The sequence below is a fragment of the Nycticebus coucang genome, chromosome 18, assembly GCF_027406575.1.
Source record: "Nycticebus coucang isolate mNycCou1 chromosome 18, mNycCou1.pri, whole genome shotgun sequence".
Lineage (NCBI taxonomy): Eukaryota > Metazoa > Chordata > Mammalia > Primates > Lorisidae > Nycticebus > Nycticebus coucang.
Genome location: NC_069797.1, coordinates 57862647 through 57883803, shown reverse-complemented (window position 1 = coordinate 57883803; position 21157 = coordinate 57862647). Strand labels below are relative to the sequence as shown.

Here is a 21157-nt window from a genome sequence, read left to right as displayed (position 1 = left end):
TGGCTAGTTTTCAAGACAGAGTCTCACTCTTGCTCAAGCTGGTCTCAAACTCCTGAACTCAGGCAATCCACCCACCTTGGCCTCCCAGAGTACTAGGATTACAGGCATGAGCCACCTCACCCAGCCCAAGGCTTGCCTTTGATTTGTATTAAAGTATTTGTCTTCTGTGGGTCTTTTGTTTTAGAGGGGTTTTTTGTTTTGTTTTGTTTTGTTGCAGTTTTTGGCTGGGGCCAGGTTTGAACCCACCACCTCTGATATATGGGGCCAGTGCCCTACTCCTTTGAGCCACAGGCACCGTCCTGGAGGGTTTTTTTTTTTTTTTTTTTTTTGAGACAGAGTCTCACTCTGTCACCCTTGGTAGAATCTCACAGCAACCTCAAACTCTTGGGCTTAAGCAATCCTCTTGCCTCAGCCTCCCAGGTAGCTGGGACTACAGGCATATGCCACTACACCCAGCTAATTTTTTCTATTTTTAGTAGAGACGGGGTCTCGCTCTTGCTCAGGCTGGTCTCAAACTCCTTTGATCAAGCGATCCACCTGCCTAGGCCTCTCACAGTGCTAGGATTACAGGCATTAGCCACCATTCCTGGCCTTCTTCTGTGATTTGAAGAATTCATTAAAAGATACTAGCCAACTTGGAAGATACCTTGATTTTCAGTTTGAGTGTTGAGCTCCTCCTCTACCAGGTCTTCATAACAAATTGAAATATTGTATTTGTGTCATATGCTAAGATCAAATTATGTGGTTGTGTCCTGTCCTACTAAGATACGAGTCTTAAGGGGGATCACATTTTTATTTCATTTGAGAACTTTAGTTCTCACCCCCATTCTCCCCTTGGCAGCTAAAGCAGTGGATGGATACGTGAAGCCACAGATCAAGCAAGTGGTCCCTGAGTAAGTGTCCAGGGTCCAGCCCTGACTGTCCTCCTCCTCCGGACAGTGCCATTTCTCCCAAACTTTGACCCCTGAATTCCCATCCCCCATCCCCCCGGGAAACCCCAGAGGGACCTGGGCTGGGTCACACTTGGTTGGACCCAGGGCCAAGTGGGGCACTCTGTCCTTCTACTCTGCCCCAATAAAGACATAAATATGCCCCTGAGCCTCTCCCCAAGTCAGCTACCTCCTGGCCTCCCTGGCAGCTCAGTCTCTGTCCTGCTTCCTCCTGCAGGTTTGTGAACGCATCTGCGGATGCTGGGGCCAACGCCACGTACATGGACCAGGCGCCCTCCCCAGCCGTGTGCCCCCAGGCTCACTATAACATGTACCCACAGAAGTAGGTGGTGTTCTCATGGGGGCCCATAGGGGAGGTGCCAGGGACCTCACCCCAGGCTGGAGCCCTGGAGGGCTGGTGGGCAAAGGAATCCAGAGCCTCCTTGAGGTCCAAGGCCACCCAGCCTGGCCGTAGGAGGGAGAGATTTGACCAGACCAGAAGATTTGGGTAGTTTAGCATGGGGTTGGACAAATGCCAACTGCTCCCCTTTGTCAAAATGGAGATTTCTCTTGCTCTGTATAAGAACTGAACGGGGTTTTGATGTATCTGGACAGGCAGTGTTAGAGGCCGCTGGGGTGAGTGTTTTAGTCTGGGTCTGTACTGCCAGTTAGCAAAGGGCTCTTCCCCAGCGTTCAGATCAGGAGGCCCTAGGCTGAGAGCACAGCAGGCTGTCGTAGGCCACCCCCAGTCGGCCGTGGGCTTGGGGTGGTCTCTGACAACCTTTCCCCTTTCTTTTATTTCTATTCTTTCCCTCCCAAGCCCTGACTCAGTCCTGGAGACCGAGGGGGACTTCGATCTGGAAGACACAATGGACGTGGCACGGCGTGTGGAGGAACTCCTAGGCCGACCAATGGACAGTCAGTGGATCCCTCACGCACAGTCGTGACCCCTTGATCTCTCTCCATCTTCAGCTTCTTCGTCCTCGCTGAGGAATCACTCTTGTGGATGTTCTAATTCCATGAATCGCTTCTCTTTGGAAAAAATACTCATAATGTGAAGTGTTAATACATTGTGACTTTAGTGTTTCTGTGCATGGTGGCACCAGTGAAGGGACTGTGAGTGTATGCGTGTGTGCGTGTGTGTGTGTGTGTGTGTGTTTGCACATTGTGGTGTTCTTGCTCTTGCTGTCCAGAGTTTAGTAGGGGCCACTAACTGAGGCTCTGCTTATTTTTACCTTGTGCAAAAAGGCAGTTGGTTCCATGAACCCTGGAACTTGGCCATGTGTCTTAGAGGTGACTGAACTTGGACATGTGACTGTTCCATTAAGAGAAGGAAAAAGGGAGAAGAATGCCCCCCTCCCTGGTGAGTCTTTGTCACCCTGTCTGCCAACCAAGTGATGCATAACAGTGACAGATTTTCTATGCTTTTCTCCTGAAATGTAGTTAACTACCTTTTGACAGAGAAAGCCAGTTCTCCCTCTGCCCCTGCGTCCCACCCCTGTGCTCTTGGATAAGGAGGGGAACAGGGCAGGTTACAAAGATTGCTGGGGTGAGGGAAGTGACAGGTTTTCAGATGGGTGGTGGCTTTTTACATATCACTTAACCCGTATTAACATTCTCTCTTTGTCCTTCTTTCCCCTCCTATCCCCTGCCCTGTGGAATTACCACTCAGTTCCTCTGTGTGTGCACATGTGCAGACGTGTTTGGTGAAATAGAGGAAAGAAAAGAAGGTCACATAACTGAGAACTTACAGTATTGGTGTCCTTTGTATTGTGGCCAAAGAGGTGCCTAGCCCTGACTCACAGATGCTAAGAACGTTGCCTTGTTATCCAGGGGAGCTGCCCATCCTTCCTCTGAGCCACAGGCACGATCTGGGGCTTTCTTAAGGCTTATTGATAATGGCTTTTTGCAAATGTTGAATGGTGTTTTTGTTTCTAAATTAGATCTTTTTTGTTTTCCCATTTCCACCCTAATTTGGCATCAAAATTCTCTCTTTCTGCATCCATGCCGAGCCATTTACATCAGAGTCACTTCATTTCCCTTAATTGTCCACATATAATGTCCTGAGGAGCAGGTGGCAGGAATGTGGTCTGAACAGGGGCCAGCTTGTCCAACAGGAGCTCACCCTGCTGGGGGCTGCTGGGCATTAGGCCTGGGTAACATGGGGAAATGCTGTCAGCAGGTTTGCCGGGAAATTTGGTGAACTATAAAAACAAAATGAAAAAGCCTCAGCGTAATTTTGTTCTACAGTTTCTTCTGTAGCTTTATGCCAGATGGAAGGAATGGGCTGTCTCAGGTGGGCGGGGCTGGTGAGCAGGCGTAGCTTGTAGGGAAGGCCTACAAGGTCACTCCTGGTCCCCCTCTCCAAAAGAAGGTCATGACCACACCCAGAAGAAGATGGTCCTAAAAACCTTATTTTTATACATGTGAGTAAATAAACATATTTTTTTTACAAAGGTAACCTCTGAATTTATCAGTGTTTTGCTGTTAAAGGAAAATATTCCTCTGTAGTAAATTATTTATTGGAAGATGACTTTTTAAAAGCTGCTGTTTGCCTTGGCTTGGTTTCATACACTTGATTTATTTTTCTATGCCAGGCAGTAGAATCTGTCTGCCTCTGAGAAGCAGGCTGACCCTTCCATGGATACCAGCATTGATGGAGGAGGCTGCTAAGCCCCCTCCCAACCCCTCAAGATTTGATGACAATTCCAACTACAAGTATGGGCACAGGGAAGGGTGTAATGGAAAACCTGACTACTTGGGGACCCAGGCTCAAAGAGCCCTCCCTGCTGGTCACTCAGAGATACTTCACCAGCACCTGCCTCTGGGATCACCCTTTTTGTTCCACCAACCCTGGGCAGGGGAGGGGTTGACCGAAATCTCAGGCTAGGAGTGGACTCAACCCAGGGCCTGCTGAGGGCTGAGCAGTCTACCTGACCCTGGCTGCTCTGAGCTCATTTTGCAGTTGTCATTGCATTGAGAAAGAAGAGGGCTGAAGAGCGTGGCATCCCTGAGTGTGACTGAGCTGTCCCCAGTTCTACTGAGACTGGCAAGAGATGGGGAGATTTTCAACTGAATGGTGCGCTCACTCTCTGCATTCTATTTTCTCTCTTCTCCCTGTTCCTGCAAACCACAAGAAGAGGCAATGGCTAGTCTAGACCCCCTCAGCCTCTCACCCACTCCCAGACACACAAACATGCACACGCGCGCACATGTGCATCCTCAAAAGTTTCAGCTCAGTGGTATGTGCAGTTTTGTATGGGGTGGGGGGAGACTAAAAGCAAATATAACTTAAAATGAAAGTATACTTTTTATAATTTTTCTTTTTAAAACTTTGTGAAATTAATTCAGATACATATTTTAGTGTCAAGACAGATTAGTTACATAGCCACCAAAAAAGTATTGTGTACAATTTGGGGCAGTCACAAAATGGTGTATTTTATGTTACAATAAAGGCTTCCTCTGAAGACACAATATTGAGTCTGTTTTTTGGGCTTTTTTGGGTTTTTTTTTCATCATGTGCTGAGGGAGAGTGGCTTTGATAGGGAAAAGTTTCAAGTCATCAGCATGACCCTGACAAAAGAAACTGGTTGGAGTTTGGCTGCCTCAGAGGTGTGTCATTAGCTGTGGTGTCAGGTAGGGGCATTTCATACTTTCTCGCTGATGTGATGTTTTAAAAATTAGAATGACAGTCTTCATCTTCTAGCCTCTTGACTTCTGAAAGCTTGTCCTTAAAATTCAGCACATTCAGTGTCTATACCCTGAGCCAGGCATTGTGTGTGGGACAAAGGCAGCTGACAAGTCAATTATGACAGGATGCTGGTTCATGCTGCAAGAAAGACATCCAAGGTCATTATACAAGAGAACATAGCAAAAGGACACTGACCCACTCAAGCTGACTCTTAAGGAAGTAACAAGAGCTAAGAAGAGGAAAGATATTCAGCTATGGGACCATATAGGCAAAGACCTGGAGACACAGGGTAGCATGACACTGCTGGAGAGCTTTGTGGTTCCCAAACATCAATGTGCACCTGAAACTCCTGGTGTGATCTCCTTGTCAAAGCACAAGTTACTGGGTCCCACCCCGGAGTTTCTGAGGCGGTAAGTCTGGACTGAAGCCCAGGAATTTGCATGTCTAGTAAGTTCCCAGATGATGCTGATCCAGGGACCAGCCTTTGAGAAGAGCGATAGGCATTGTGGCTGGAAGGCAGACAGGGAGGGACCACATGGGGCCAAACTGCAGATCTCTTTTCAAAGGAACCAACTTTATTTGCAAGAGAAGTTCAAGATTGAGGGTGCTCTCAAAAACAGTGGAGGGGGTGATGCCTGTGGCTCAAGGAGTAGGGCACTGGCCCCATATACTGGAGGTGGCAGGTTCAAATCCAGCTCCTGGCCAAAAACTGCAATTAAAAAAAAAAACAGTGGAGGTGTGGTGAAAGGAAATTGCAAGGAGAATGAGAGATTCTTGGGAGATAAGAGTTTAACCAGGCCTAGTTGCCAGAAGAGGGGAAAGAGCTAGGAAAAGCCCTCTTGGTGTCAAACAAAACTCAAAGGCTTGAAACCTTCCTTCAAAGGACCCTCAATTTGGTTGGATTAGTCTGTGGGGCCATTTATGTACTCTAGGCTAGGGCATTGTTGAAAAGAATGGAGCATGTCTCTTGCCTATTGATATAAAATGTGCATCATCCCTATCAGAGAAATGCAAATCAAAACCACCCTGAGATACCATCTAACCCCAGTGAGAATGGCCCACATCACAAAATCTCAAAACTGCAGATGCTGGCATGGATGTGGAGAGAAGGGAACACTTTTACACTGCTGGTGGGACTGCAAACTAGTACAACCTTTCTGGAAGGAAGTATGGAGAAACCTCAAAGCACTCAAGCTAGACCTCCCATTTGACCCTGCAATCCCATTACTGGGCATCTACCCAGAAGGAAAAAAATCCTTTTATCATAAGGACACTTGTACTAGACTGTTTACTGCAGCTCAATTTACAATCGCCAAAATGTGGAAACAGCCTAAATGCCCACCAACCCAGGAATGGATTAACAAGCTGTGGTATATGTACATTATGGAATACTATTCAGCCATTAAAAAAAATGGAGACTGGGCGGCGCCTGTGGCTCAGCGGGTAGGGCGCCGGCCCCATATGCCGAGGGCGGCGGGTTCAAGCCCAGCCCCGGCCAAACTGCAACAAAAAAATAGCCAGGTGTTGTAGCAGGCGCCTGTAGTCCCAGCTACTTGGGAAGCTGAGTCAAGAGAATCGCCTAAGCCCAAGGATTTGGAGGTTGCTGTGAGCTGTGTGATGCCACGGCACTCTACCGAGGGCAATAAGGTGAGACTCTGTCTCTACAAAAAAAAAAAAAAAAAAAATGGAGACTTTACGTCTTTCGTATTAACCTGGATGGAAGTGGAAGACATTATTCTTAGTAAAGCATCACAAGAATGGAGAAGCATGAATCCTATGTACTCAATTTTGATATGAGGACAATTAATGACAATTAAGGTCACAGTGCGGGTAGGGGAAGGGGAGAGCAGAGAGAGAAAGGAGGAGGGAGGGGTGGGGAAAGGAAGAGCAGAGAGAGGAAAGGAGGGAGGGGTTGGGGCTTTGGTGTGTGCCACACCTTTTGGGGGCAAGACACGATTGTAAGAGGGACTTTACCTAACAAATGCAATCAGTATAACCAGCCTTATTGTACCCTCAATGAATCCCCAACAGTAAAAAAAAAAAAGAATGGAGCAATCAGCTAGCAATTAGTGGAGCTTTCCAGCTGGACCTAACCAGGGAAAAAGACTTTTAAAGAGAGCCCCTAAAACCATTGTCTTCTGGGGTGACTGTGAGTTACTTAAGGCTGGAATAGAATTCAGAGTCCAGAATACCCACATGTCTATATCCAACTGATTTTTGACAAAAGTGCCAAGACCATTTAATGGGGAAAAATACCATCTTTTCAACAAATGGCACTGGGATAGCCACATGTGAAAGAATGGAGTTGGACCTTTACCTCATACCACTCAAAAATTAACTCAAAATGGATCAGAGACCTAAAACTATAAAACTCTCGGTGCCTGTAGCTCAAGTGGCTAAAGTGCCAGCCACTTACACCAAAGCTGGCAGGAGCCACCATAACTGGGCTACAAGAGATTTTTATAGAAGATCAAAAAAAGATCATCCAGTTGCCCACGTAAATCATTGCAGATCATTACCTCTCTGGTGAGTGAAATTCAGCATCTGCTTTAGGACTTTCTCGTTTTTCAAATAACAAATAGCACCTCTGTCAAGGCTGCAATGAACTATGATGACCCATTGCACTCCAGCCTGGGTGACAGAATGAGACCCTGTCTCCAAAAAAAAAGACAGCGGGCATTTTTAAGACATAATGAGCAGCATGAGGCCTCAAGAAGTAAATCAGTATCAGTAAAAGAGAAAATTGCAGCTGAGGGCAATCACGGAAGTCTGGGACATCTATCAACTTCAGAGTCCTGTCTATCCTATTATTGATTTGCAAAAAATCAAGTAATTATTTGCCAGTTTGTTATAAAGGCTATCACAAAGGATACAGATGAAGGGACGCCTAGAGAGAGGCAGAGGGGAAGGAACAGGGAATTTCAGTTCCTTCCCCGGGCACACCCCCAGTGTATTCAGCTATCTGAAAACTGGAACTGGAATCCTTGTGCCTTGCTGGTAGGTATGTAAACGTGTACAGCTGCTTTGAAAACAACATGATCATTTCTCAAAAAAGTAAACATGCGGGGCAGCGCCTGTGGCTCAGTCAGTAAGGCCCCGACCCCATATACCGAGGGTGGCAGGTTCAAGCCCAGCCCCGGCAAAAAACTGCAGAAAAAAAATAGCCAGCTGTTGTGGCGGGCGCCTGTAGTCCCAGCTACTTGTGAGGCTGAGGCAGAAGAATCACTTAAGCCCAGGAGTTTGAGGTTGCTGTGAGCTGTGATGTGACAGCACTCTACTGAGGGTGATAAAATAAGACTCTGTCTCTACAAAAAAAAAGAAGAAAAAAAAAGGAAATACGGAATTGCCACATAATCCAGCAATTCCACTTCTGGGCATATACACAAAAGAAATGAAAGCAAGGACTCAAACACGTATCTGTACACACATGTAGCAGCTTTGCTATAATCGCCTAAAGGTGGAAACAACCCAAGTGTCCACTGATGGATAAATGGATAAACAAAATGTGGTATATATGCAATGTGATATTATTCAGCCTTAAAAAGGAAGGAAATTCTGAAACATGTCTTTGAATGCCTTCCCATAAATCTTGAAGACATTGGGCGGCGCCTGTGGCTCAGTCGGTAAGGCGCTGGCCCCATATGCCGAGGGTGGCAGGTTCAAACCCTGCCCCGGCCAAACTGCAACCAAAAAATAGCCGGGCATTGTGGCGGGCGCCTGTAGTCCCAGCTACTCGGGAGGCTGAGGCAAGAGAATCGCTTAAGCCCAGGAGTTGGAGGTTGCTGTGAGCTGTGTGAGGCCACGGCACTCTACCGAGGGCCATAAAGTGAGACTCTGTCTCTACAAAAAATAAAAAAATAAAAAAAAATCTTGAAGACATTATGCTAAGTGAAATAAGACACAAAAGGACAAATATTGTATGATTCCCCTTATATAAGGCACCCAGAGTAGTCAAATTCATACAGACACAAAATAGAATCTCCATTGTTAGAGAATGGAGATGGAGAGTTAGTGTTTTATGGGTACAGAGCTTCAGTTAGGAATGATGAAAAGTTCTGGAGATGGATGGTGGTGATGGTTGAAAATAGTGTGCACTCAGGGTGGCACCTGTGGCTCAGTGAGCAGGACGCCGGCCCCATATGCCTATGGTGGCGGGTTCAAACCCAGCCCCAGCCAAACTGCAACAAAAAAAATAGCCGGGCGTTGTGGTGGGCGCCTGTAGTCCCAGCTACTCTGAAGGCTGAGACAAGAGAATTGCCTAAACCCAGGAGTTGGAGGTTGCTGTGAGCTGTGATGTCATAGCACTCTACCAAGGGTGATAAAGTGAGACTGTCTCTAAAAAAAAACAAGAGAGAAAATAAAATAGTGTGTACTCAATGCCACTGAATTGTATACCTAAAGATGGTTAAAATGCTAAATTTTAATGTATATTTTACCACAATAAAAAATGGATCAAAGACTTAAACGAAGAGCTAAGATTATAAAAATCTCAAAAGAGGGGCAGCACCTGTGGCTCAAAAGAGTAGGGCGCCAACCCTGTATGCCAGAGGTGGTGGGTTCAAACCCAGCCCTGACCAAAAACTGCAAAAAATAAAAAATAAAAATCTCAAAAAGAAAACAGGGGTAAGTCTTCACAAGCTTGGATTTGGCAATGGATTCTTAGACATGCCTCTGAAAACCCAAGCAACAAAAGAAAAAATAGGCAATTGGACTTCATCAAAATTAAAAACTTTTATGCTTTAAAGAAGACAATCAAGGAAATTAAAGATAACTTACAGAATGGGAAGAAAATATTTTTAAATCATTTATGATAGAAGACTTGTATGGGCCATGAGTGGTGGCTCATGCCTGTAAACATAGCACTTTGGGAGGCCATGATGGAAGGAACACTTGAGGGCAGGAATTCAAGACCAACTTGAGTGACAGAAAGACCCCAACTCTACAGAAAAATAAAAAATTAGCTGGACCTGGTGGCTTGTGCCTGTAGTCCCAGTTACTGAGTAGGCTGAGGCAGGAGGATTGCTTAAGCCCGGGAGTTTGAGGTTGCTGTGAGCTATAAAGACACCACCGCACTAAGGTGGCACCTGTGGCTCAAAGGGTTAGGGTGCCAGCCCCATATGCTGGAGGTGGTGGGTTCAAACCCAGCCCTGACCAAAAAAAGACACCACCACACTCAACCTAGGACAACAGAGTGAGACTCTTTCTCAAAAAATAAAAAACTATTTTGAGATACCACTTCATACCTACTGATAATAAAAGGCAGATAATAACAAATGTTGGCAAGAATGTAGAGGAATCAGAATCCTCATATACTGCCGGTAGGGACATAAAATGGTATAGTCATTTTGGAAACCATGTCAGCAATTCCTTAAACAGTTAAACAAAGAGTTACTATATGACCCAGTCATTCCACTCCTAAATATCTACACACAAAAAATATATCTACAGAAACACTTATAAAGAAATGTTTATAATGGGCGGCACCTGTGGCTCAGTGAGTAGGGTGCCAGCCCCATATGCCGAGGGTGGTGGGTTCAAACCCAGCCCCGGCCAAACTGCAACAAAAAATAGCCGGGCGTTGTGGCGGGCGCCTGTAGTCCCAGCTGCTCTGGAGGCTGAGGCAAGAGAATAGCATAAACCCAAGAGTTAGAGGTTGCTGTGAGCCGTGTGACGCCACGGCACTCTACCCGAAGGCGGTACAGTGAGACTGTCTCTACAAAAAAAAAAAAAAGAAATGTTTATATTATACATAACAGCCAAAGAGCAGAAACAACCCACATGTCCGTCAACTCATGAATGGACAAGCAAAATGTAGTATATCCGTACAATGGAATATTCAGCAATAAAAAGGAATGAAGTACTGATACACAGTACTACGTGGAAGAGCCTCGAATCCACCATGCTAAGTGAAAGAAGCCAGGTACAAAAGACCACATTATGTGATTCCCTTTCTATGACACATCTAGGGTAGGCACATCTACAGAGACAGGAAGTACTTCGGAGGCTGCTCAGAGGCTGGGCAGGCGGTTGTGAGTTGATACTGAAAGTGAAATTGGATTTGGTTTTGAGGCGATGAAAAAGTTATAAAATTGACCATAGTGTTGGTTGCACGTACCTGGGGATATACTAGAAGACGTTGAATTGTACATTAAATGGGTGGTTGGTATGGTGTGAATTTTATCTAATAAAGCTGTTATTATTATTTTTTTAATCAAATACAAGATGTCAGTGAGAAAAAAAGTGAAAGTGGTAAAAGTGAGGTGGGGTAGCTGGAGAGTGAGAGCAGAGCTATTTAAAGGAGTTCAGCTATGAAGAGAAGGGCAGCAGTGAGGGGTGGAGGGAAGAGTTTTAGTGCTCTGAGGACTCAGGTTCAGCACACAGGTGGAGAGAGGTTTTAACAAGACAGCAAAAGAGCCTTGTCCTACAGCACAACCTCTCAAACTTTACTGTGGGAGGGTAGGAGCCTGACTTTGGTGGGCACCTTGCTCCAAGTTGCAAAACTGCATTTGTCATTTTCCTTGGGATAAAGCCAATAAGCTAACACAGATGGGCACCCCAATTACCAGGTAAAGCTAGGATGTTCTACCTGAACAAAGAAAAAAATATGTAATTGGACTTCATCAAAATTAAAAGTGACAGTAGTGCTGTCAAGTCCTCTTGAAGATGGGTTGTTGTTTATCCTGAAAACATGATTGTAATAGGTTGTACTGTTTGGCTGTATAAAGAGAGAGATTTCCCTCTGTCTTTCTTTTTCTTTTCTTTCTTTCTTTTTTATTTTATTATTATTATTATTATTTTTGAGACAGAATCTCACTGTTTTGTCCTGTGTAGAGCACTATGGCATCATAGTTCACAGCAACTTCAAACTCTTGAACTGTTGGGCTCACACCATCCTCTTACCTCAGCTTCCTGAGTAGCTGGGACTATAGGCACCGGCCACAATGCCTATTTTTAGTAGAGTAGGGGTCTTGCTCTCGCTCAGGCTGGTCTCAAACTTCTGAGCTCAAGTAATCCACCTGGTTCAGCCTCCCAAAGTGCTAAGATTACAGGCGTGAGACATATCTTTGCAATTTCTTAGCAGATATGCAGTATCACTGTTCTGGTTTAATTCATACTCAGTAATTAAATTTTCTTTCTCCTCTATCTTGTGGAGAGGATTTCTGGGGTGGGAAAACATTTAGGTTTTTAATAGTTCTCAAGCTTGAAACTGCCCCAGGATGGAGTGTGTCCCACTCCCAGTTCAGGCTGCTCACCAGCCCTCTTTCCCACACTCAGCTTTCTCTCCCTCCACCTGCAGGAGTTCGGGGATCATGCTACTCTGACCCTAGCTTCTGTTATGCCATCTCCCAGCATCCAGCACATCATTCCCTTAGGCAACTTCCCCTTTAAGAGCACCCCCCCCACCTCAGCTCCTCCCTCAGGCTGGTGACCGGATTTCCAGATTGTGGCCCAGCCCTTTAAAGCCATCAGCTCCAGTTTTCTGGCCGGATGTGCGCTGAGACTTGAGGCAGAGACATCGAGGGGCCCTGTTCCTGGGAGTAGGCAGAAGTGGACTGTGACAGGTGCATGTGACCATGGGCCCACTGACCAGGGCTCAGGAGGAAGGCAGAGCTGAGACAGGGTGGATCCCAAGAGAAAGGGAAGCCCCTCGGGAGTGGGCAAGAGATGTCACTGTTGAACAGCCACTACGTGCCAGGCCCTGTGCCTTCTGAAGGAGGTATCCTTATTCCCATTTTGCAGACGAGGAAAAAGCGCACAGCACAGCTGGCTGATAAGTCAGGGCCCTCCAGCTAATAAGTGGCAGAGGCAGGATCTAAACTCAGGTCAGTGGAACGCAAAAGCCTCCACAGTCTCTCCTCTGCATCCCCTGCTGACAGGGCCCTGCCTTCTTCCCAAACTTAATTTTCCTCCATTTTCCAGGATGCAGTAGAGTGCTGGGAAGAAATGGGTTATTCCCCTACCCCATACTTGGGTTCCTTTTTCCTCCCAGGAGCTGTGTAGAGATGCTGCTGTGGTTGTTGCTGCTGCTGCTGCTGCTGCTGCTGCCACTGGTCTTGCTCCGACAGCGGTGGTCCCAGGATGCCAGGTGCTCCTGGATTGCCAGGCTCCAGCACCGTGTGATATGGGGTGTTCTGGGCTGGGCAACCACCTGGCAGTGGCAAAGGCTAGAGCAGAGCACGGTGCACATGGACCAGAGCCAGCAGCAGGCCCTGAGGTGGTGTCTTCAGGGAACCCAGGGTCCCCGCTGCCCCCTCGGGGACAGCACAGGTGTGTTTTGGGGTCTGAGAAGGTGATCCAAAGAGAAAGAAACCCCACAGGTCATCAGATTCCAGAACTTGAATCCCCCCTTCCTTCTTGCCATCTGCCCCCTCCACTGGCAACATAGAGTGGCCTGAGCCAGAGACCCTACCCAGCCCGGGATTGGCTCTCTCAACCAAGAGGAAATTTCCCATCCTAGGCCCTCAGAATCTCTCCCCCAGGTTCCTCCCTCAAGGGTCTCACCCTTGCTTGAAACACTTGGGAAGCTGGGGCTTCCTGAAGGGTTTCTGGTGTTTTTGGGGCTACAGACATGAGCACATTCCGGAATCATCTCCCTCTAACCAAAGCCAGCCAGGCCCAAGAGGAAGAAAGTGGTGGGCAGCTCCCAGCCCCTACCTCAAACCAGTACCAGGGGGAGGCCTCTCTGCAGGTTAGTGGGAAGGTCAGAGCCCAGCCCCACCAGAGAACCCTGCTTACAGCTAAACCCTCTGGGCCAAAAAACCCAAACTGGATCTGGGACCAGATCAACACCCTCTTTTCTCTCCCTCCAGGCCACCTTGCTGGGTCTGGTCACCCTAAACAAGGCCTACCCAAAAGTGCTGGCTCCAGGAAGCACTGCCTGTGTGACCCTTACATCCCCTTGGCCCAGCCCTCTCCCCTGGCTTGGCCATGCCCTGGGCCGGGTTAACCCCTCTGGAGCCAAGGACCCCATGGTCTTGCTGATGGAGGCACTGAGGTGCCCAGGGCTGAGAGCACTAGAGGCTGGAACAGCAGTGGAACTCCTAGACATCTTCTTGGGCCTGGAAGCTGATGGTGAAGGGCTGGCTGTGGCGATAGCAACTGGGAACCCAGGAGCACCTCTCCCCGGACGGGCAGCTGAGCTACGACAGGCCCTACAGCAGGGATCCCGAGGACTGGCCCTGCGGCTCTGGCCAAAGCTGCAGGTGGTGGTAACTCTGGATGCAGGCGGCCAGGCTGAAGCTGTTGCTGCCCTTGGGGCCTTGTGGTGCCAAGGGCTAGCCTTCTTCTCTCCTACTTACGCTGCCTCTGGAGGTCAGCAGGACTCAAGAGCAGTGAGCTGGGGGCAGGGGTCAGAGGTGCCATGAATGGAACCCTGCACGATCATCTCATTTAATCCTCCCTCATACCCTGGGTATTAGCAGCTTCCTTTTACAGATGAAGAAATGGAGGCTCAGAGGTTAAGGGTCTTGCCCAAATTCTCATGCACCGGGATTTCCTCCCAGGTCTGCTACCTCCAGAACCACTGCACTCTGTCCCTGCCTAGCAAGGCAGATGGCTGAGCCTGGGGCAGCCAGGCAAGATGGGTGACAGGAGGACAGCAGCAGGGTCAGGTTCCCAGAGGGTTGGCGCCCGGGGCCCTCACAAAGGCAGTGGCCCCACCAGATGATGTGGAGGCTGTGTGCTCCTTGCAGGGGTGGTGGGCCTAAACCTATGGCCAGAGCAGCCCCGTGGGCTCTATCTTCTGCCCCCTGGACCCCCCTTTACTGAGCTGCTCCCGGTCAAGGAAGGAGCCCAAGAGGAGGCCACCTCCACCCTCCTACTGGCCGAGGCCCAGGAAGGCAAGGAGTATGAGCTGGTACTGACTGACCGTGTCAGCCTCACCAGGTGATCACCTGCCCAGTCCTTGCTCCCTTAGGGCCCCTGGGACCCTGCTGGAGACCCCAAGCATGGGCTCATGGACCTTTGGACCTGATCTCACTCCTACTGCCCCCATCAGGTGCCGCCTGGGTGATGTGGTACGTGTGGTTGGTACCTATAATCAGTGTCCAGTCGTTAGGTTCACTTGCAGGTAGGTGACCCTGGGGAGGTGAGTGGCCACCCTTGTCCCCTGGGCTTCACTGCCTCCTTCTTCCTACTCCCTAGGCTGGGCCAGGCTCTGAGTGTTCGAGGAGAAGATATTGGTGAGGACATATTCTCCAGGGCCCTGAGTCAGGCAGTGGGGCAATGGCCAGGGGCCAAGCTGTTGGACTATGCCTGTGTGGAGAGCAGCATTCTGGGTAAGCTTCCCCACTACTCCTGTCTCCCATTCATGGGTTGGCTACCTTCCACCTGTACCTACCCTGCTGGGAGACCTCTAGGAATTAGGAAGGAGAGAAGACTCAGCTTCCTTTGCTTTCCTAACAAAAGTCCTTCCTCATGTCTAACTCCCATCCCTCCTGCTGCAGCTTCTACCTATTTTCTTTCTCGACCTCTCTCATAATTAGGATTAGCCTCCAGGTTCTTCTCCATTTACCCCAATCCCTACCAAAAACCTTTATTGTTGTTGTTGTTCTTGTTGTTGACCTCAGAGCAGGAAAGAACAGATAGGGACAGAAGCTTTGGAAGCTGCCCTCTTCACTGGCAGTGTGTGTGCATTTGGGGTTTGTCCACAGATTCCTTTGAGGGCTCTGCTCCCCACTATGAGGTGTTTGTGGACCTGAGGGGTCTGAGGAATCTGTCAGAGGAAAATCGAGACAAGGTAAAAGAGACGGGGACAGGGTATGACAACATGTCTCCTTCACTCTACACACCCCCAGGGTGCTATGGATATGGGGGGCAAGAGGGAAGGGTGGGGCTGGGGAGAAGCTTCTAGGTCTCCGGGATGGAAGGTGTGAGTCCCACAGACACACACTTGCATACACAAAACTCCTAAACGCATGTACCCACATCAGCTTCACTCAGGCTCTTCTGTCCGCAGCTGGACCACTGTCTTCAGGAAACCTCTCCGCGCTATAAGTCCCTGCGGTTCCGGGGCAGTGTGGGCCCTGCCAGAGTCCACCTGGTGGGACCAGGGGCCTTCAGAGCACTCCGGGCAGCCCTCTCTGCCTGCCCCTCATCCCTTTTCCCTCCTGAGATGCCCCGGGTCCTTCGGCACAGACACTTGGCCCAGTTCCTGCAGAGGAGGGTGATGTCCTGAGCCAAGGGCTCCCCATGATTCCAGCTCCCGTCAGAGGCTGCCTTTCTCTCCTCTGGGGCCTGTCTGAATGGGGAGTCCTTGTTCAGGGACTCTGACTCTATGCCACCTGACATTTGCCTCTGAGAGCTACTAGGCCTTAGGGAGGCCTTGGCCCAGTTGGCCATTTCTGAGGCATGGGCCTCAGGGGTTTAGCAGATGCCAGCAGGACCCTGCCAGTATCCCTCTTGGTCCACCATGGAGGACACTGCTAGAATTCCCGTGCACACCCATGCCTTCTTGTGTCTCCCAACCTGACATTGTTCTCTGGCCATAGTTGTGTGCCTGGCCAGCATACTGGGTTGGCTGGAAGTTTGAGGACTTCCCAAGAGCAACGCTCTATCAATAAGGAGCAAGAGTTGGTGAATAAAGACTTCCGTGTCATTGTCCTTGAATGAGACAATTCTGAGGGGCCCATAATCTCTCAGAGGGTCCCCCACAGGATGGAGTTCAACTGCATGGGAGCCCACTCCTTAATGTGCTTCTAATTGGGCCTCCGCCCTTCCTTCCTTCCCCACTCCCTCACAGTGCTTCCTGGGATCAGCTCCCAAATAAACTTCTTGTACCCCAGATTCTTGCCTCAAGGTCTGCTTTGGGGAATCCATGCAGTGGTTCCAACTGCTCTGCTGCTGTTGCAGCCTAGGCTCTCTCCACGCCCCACAGTTGGATCCAGGATGGGTTGGGCCCCTGGTAGGTGTGCACACAGCAGCCATGAAGGCCAACCCCTCAGAAACAAACTCACTTCCTCCTGCCTCCCCCATCCCAAGTGTAACCTAATAGCAGAGGGGCTAATCCCTAACTTCCCCTACCCTGCTTTCACACTGGTCCCTTTCTTGGCCCAGCACCCAAAAGTCACTTCCATGGTAGGGAAGGGGGAGACTACCTCCTATCATAAAGCATCAGAGCAGGAAGTAGCCCCAGAGACCAACTGGGTTAACTATCCATACCACTGGGGAAACTGAGCCTCCACAAGATTGGGAGGCTTGCCCAAGATCCTGCACATCCTCCTAACTAAGGGAAGCCCCTATTCCATGCTTCTCCATTCTCCTGCCCCACACTCATCCAGCCTCCCATATCAGGAGCCCCATGACTCCTTCCTGTTAAAATCCTCCCATGGTGACTCCCCTTCTCCATAGAAGTAAGACCAATCAGTTTGGCCTATATGACCCTGCAACCCTAGACCCCACTTACTCCTCCAGGCACCTCTCTCCCCTGGCTGAGGAAAAGGCCCGCACGATGAGGACTGCACACACCCCCATCCCAACTAAGCTATGCATTGTCACCAACAGGCTTGTGCTCAAGGTCTCTTTTCTGTGGAATGCCTTCTTCCCCAACCTGACCTGATAGAAATTTACTTTTCATGCAGGGCCTTTGAGGCCCCCCTGCCTCACCCCAGACAGCAGTGATTGGCTCAACTTTGCTGAGGTCTGCAATGGTGCTTTCCCTTACTGAATTATCGTTATGCTTGAACTGCCTCCCACCTGGACTTATGCACACCTGAAAACCAGGCCAGGTCCTATGCACAGTTGCTCCCATGCCCAGTGCCAGGCCTGGCACAGAGCAGAAGCTCAATAAACAGGCCCTGAACAAGAGAAACTGGGACCTGGAGATGGCCGTGTCCCCACCCCATGGTGGCTCACTCCCTGATGGCGGGCTAGGACTACATCCCTCTCCTCCAAGCAACCTGGCTCAGGGAGAAAACCAGGAGGCAAAAGCTTTTTGGTTTGGGTTTCCTTTCCTCTTACTGTGTAGGCTGGGTTTTCAAGATTTTCTATCCTGGAGAATGGTGGAAGGGGCAGAAGGGAAGAAGAGAGATGAGGTGAGGAGAGAGGCAGCTAGGTAACCTTTTCAGACCCCTGGGGCAGTAACCAGGATGGGAGGAAAGGCCTGCTTAGTGGTTGTCCTTCCCCTACACACAATGTGGCTAGTGGTCTCAAGACTGTCTGTTTTCCTGTTCCTAATTAACAGCTACCCTCCACTCATATTGTCCCAGGCCAGCACCCCAGCTGAGGCCTCTTTTGTGCTGTCAGATTCCTGGGTGCAAGGTGGCCTCATTAGTGCCCAGAGACCAACCCATCTCCAGGGAGCAGGCAGACAGACAAGGGGGGGACCAGGGGCATAGTGATCCAACCTCAGCTTCTGAATGTCTCAGCGGCCATTCCTTGGGCCCAACCTGGAGACGGCCCCCCTGCAGACGGCTAATCTTAGACTTGCCTTTGTCTGGCCCTGGAGTGAAGGCAAGGGCCTGTCTCTTCCCCACCACCTCAGACCACTATAAACCCCAACCTCCTGGTAGCAGGGCACAGTAGACTGCCTCGAGATTCCTGGCCATCTGGACGACTGCAGACACCTCCTTTCCTGGCTGCCCCACCCTGCACTCCAGAAACCATGAAGCTTCCTTCCACAAAGGTAAAGACCCAGGGACTGAGGGGTGACTCATACCAGAGAGGCAATGAGAATGCTTGCTTAGGGTGCCAGAAGAAAGGCCAAAGGTATCTGCTCCCAGTCTTTGCCCATGCATGCACTGAGGCAGGAGACTGGGTGCACCCATGACCAAGACTCTACTATGACTAACATTGAGTTGTGCCCTGTTCTCCTAAGAGCATGGGTTATTGAACACTTGCTATGTGTCAAGTGGTGTGTTTGCACCTGTCATCTCACTTTCTCCTCCCAGCATTCCTTCATAGTAGGAATTAATACCCAGTTTACAGGCAAGAAACCTCGGCCCCTGAGAGGGGTGGAGACTGGTCCAAAGCCATGGAGGTTAGTTACCCCTACAAGGGAGCAGGCAGATGAGAAGACAGTTAGGAGTCTTGCCAGTCTCCAATTTCCACGTGTTTGCCTGCTGTGGAGGGGAATGGGAGGTACTCAGTAGGACTTCTGTTTTCCTGGGTTTACAACTTCTGGTGCAGACAGAGTCAGACACACAAGTTTTCGGGTGTTGTGGTAAGTGCTCTACTGGAAGGGTACAATGGACTGAGGGTATCGAGGAGAGAGGGATTCATTCCGCCTAGGGGTTCTCAAACGGCATCTTCCCAGAGGAGACGCTCTGCTGGGTCTTGAACGATGAGCAGATAGAGGACCCAGATGTGAGCCTTCTCTAACAGAGCCCTTCGGACAGCAAGCGGAGAGGCGCGAAGCCAGCTGCGCAGGTGCTAGGCGTGTGGGGCTAATTGCAGGCGCAGTGGGAAGACACCCCCAGCACCCTGTCTCCGCCTCCCTAGGTCTCCTGGGCCGCCGTGACGCTACTGCTGCTGCTGCTCCTGCCGCCCGCGCTGCTGTCTCCCGGAGCGGCCGCGCAGCCCCTGCCCGACTGCTGTCGTCAGAAGACGTGCTCTTGCCGCCTCTACGAGCTGCTGCACGGCGCTGGCAATCACGCGGCTGGCATCCTCACCCTGGGCAAGCGGCGGCCGGGACCCCCGGGCCTCCAGGGTCGGCTGCAGCGCCTCCTGCAGGCCAGTGGCAACCACGCCGCTGGCATCCTGACCATGGGCCGCCGCGCAGGCGCAGATCCAGCGCCGCGCCTCTGTCCCGGGCGCGGCTGTCCCGCCGCGGCTGTCACCTCCGTCGCTCCTGGGGGACTGTCTGGGGTCTGAGCCATTCTTCAGGCCCCCTCCTGGTTCTGCTCTCTTCCCTATGCCCACCCGGCATCGGCCCCCAGAAAAACAGCAATAAAGGCGAGTCTCCTTGTGGCTGATCTCTGTTCCTGTGTGACCGCGTCCATCCCTCCAGAGGGCGAGAGAGCGTATTCTGAACTAAAGTCCGAGGGCCTGGGAGCCTTTCTCTGGTGCACCAGCCTCAGCTTATGCATTGTTGAATCTGAAACGTTCTTGGTTGAGGAGTTCCCAGGGAAAACTCTTGGGGTGCCGAGTGAACCGCACATACGCATGCTTGAAGGGAAGAATGCGGGACAAGCGCGTCCGATGATGCTCTACTAGTGATGGTGTAACTTCGCCTTTCCCCAGAAACACACAGGAGGGGCAGGGGAGAGAGAAGGGTTTCACTGAGGAGCGGAATCTGGCTAGGAAGTCGAGAGTCAAGCCTGCCTGCCAAAAAGGCAGGGAATATGAGCTCCAACAACAAATCGTCTAGAGTGGCTGCGGCGTGGGGTACAAAGTGTGGGGAGGGTTGAAGCTCCGGAAGAGAGGCAGTGAAGTTCGCGCAGCCTGGATTGTGAAGGTCCTCACATGTCATCAGGCTTTGCACTTTATTCTGTAGGCCACAGAGTCACGGGAAGTTCTTCAGCAAGGGTAGGGCAAGATTTTCCTGTAACTCTAGATGAAAACACCTGAATGGCTTTCCCCTAAGATTCATATGTGGAAGTCCTAACTCCTGCCATTTCAGAATGTGACATTATTTGGAAATAGAGTCCTTGCAGATGTAATTAGTTAAGATGAGATCATAATAGAGTAGAATGAGCCTCTAATCCACTATGACTGGTGTCCTTATAAAAAAGAGAATTAAGACACAAATACACTCAGGGAGAACCCACGTGAACACGGAGGGAGAGATTGGGGTGATGCTTCTACATGGCAAAGAAAGCCAAAGATTGCCAGCAACCCAACAAAAGCTGGGGGAGAGGCATGCAACAGATTTCTCCCTCACAGCCTTCAGAAGAAACCAACCCTACCTTCTCTTTGATTTTGGTTGAACTTTTTCTGTTCTTTCTTTCTTTTTTTTTTTTTTCAGCCAGAGTCTCACTCTATCGCCAGGGGGTAACGTGTATGGCATCACGGCTAACAGTAACTTCAAACTCTCCAGCTCAAGTGATCCTCTTACCTCAGCCTCCCAAGCAGCTGGGTCTACTATAGGTGTGTGCTGCCATGCTCAACTAGTTTTTCTATTTTTAGTAGAGATGGGGTCTTGCTTTTGCTCAGGCTGGTCTCAAACTCCCGAGCTAAAGCCATCCATCCACCCACCTCAGACTCCCAGAATGCTACTATTACAGCCGTGAGCCACCACATCCAGCCTGGTCTTGGTTGAACTTTTAGCATTCATAATTGTGAGACAATAGATTTCTGTTGTTTGAGCCACCCACTTTGTGTGTGTGTGTGTGAGAGTGTGTATTTTTATAGGTTTTTTTTTTTACTAGAGCTCAGTGTGGGATTATAGGGATCTTCCTGCCTTGGTCTTCCAAGTAGCTAGGACTACAGGGTACTTCACTATGGCTGGTTAATTACAATTTTTTTTTTTAATGAAACAGAGTCTCACTTTATCGCCCTTGGTCGAGTGCCGTGTTGTCTCAGCTCACAGCAACCTCCAGCTGCTGGGCCCAGGCGATTCTCTTGCCTCAGCCTCCCGAGTAGCTGGGACTACAGGCGCCTA

General features: G+C 49.7%; 3 protein-coding genes across 6 annotated transcripts in view; all 3 read left to right on the top strand.

The window, feature by feature from the left end:
* Positions 1–4397, top strand: part of STAT5B (signal transducer and activator of transcription 5B) — a 71064-nt gene extending 66667 nt beyond the window's left edge. For all 4 annotated transcript variants that reach the window (XM_053567629.1, XM_053567628.1, XM_053567630.1 and 1 more), the window contains 3 exons: positions 842–893; positions 1168–1272; positions 1750–4397. In XM_053567629.1, coding sequence (XP_053423604.1) covers positions 842–893; positions 1168–1272; positions 1750–1876 — 284 coding nt within the window. In that variant the 3' untranslated portion in view covers positions 1877–4397. The remainder of the gene's footprint in view (positions 1–841; positions 894–1167; positions 1273–1749) is intronic.
* Positions 4398–12075: 7678 nt separating this feature from the next.
* GHDC (GH3 domain containing) lies at positions 12076–16397 on the top strand. The gene is made up of 10 exons (XM_053567647.1): positions 12076–12182; positions 12361–12443; positions 12611–12888; positions 13188–13309; positions 13431–13932; positions 14313–14505; positions 14618–14689; positions 14764–14897; positions 15273–15358; positions 15578–16397. Exons 3-10 carry the CDS (start codon positions 12624–12626, stop codon positions 15794–15796), a joined length of 1593 nt encoding a protein of 530 aa, XP_053423622.1. The 5' UTR covers positions 12076–12182; positions 12361–12443; positions 12611–12623; the 3' UTR covers positions 15797–16397.
* A 1448-nt stretch (positions 16398–17845) lies between these two features.
* HCRT (hypocretin neuropeptide precursor) lies at positions 17846–19519 on the top strand. Its single transcript, XM_053567656.1, has 2 exons — positions 17846–18241; positions 19057–19519. Exons 1-2 carry the CDS (start codon positions 18221–18223, stop codon positions 19426–19428), a joined length of 393 nt encoding a protein of 130 aa, XP_053423631.1. The 5' UTR covers positions 17846–18220; the 3' UTR covers positions 19429–19519.
* Positions 19520–21157: the final 1638 nt, after the last annotated feature.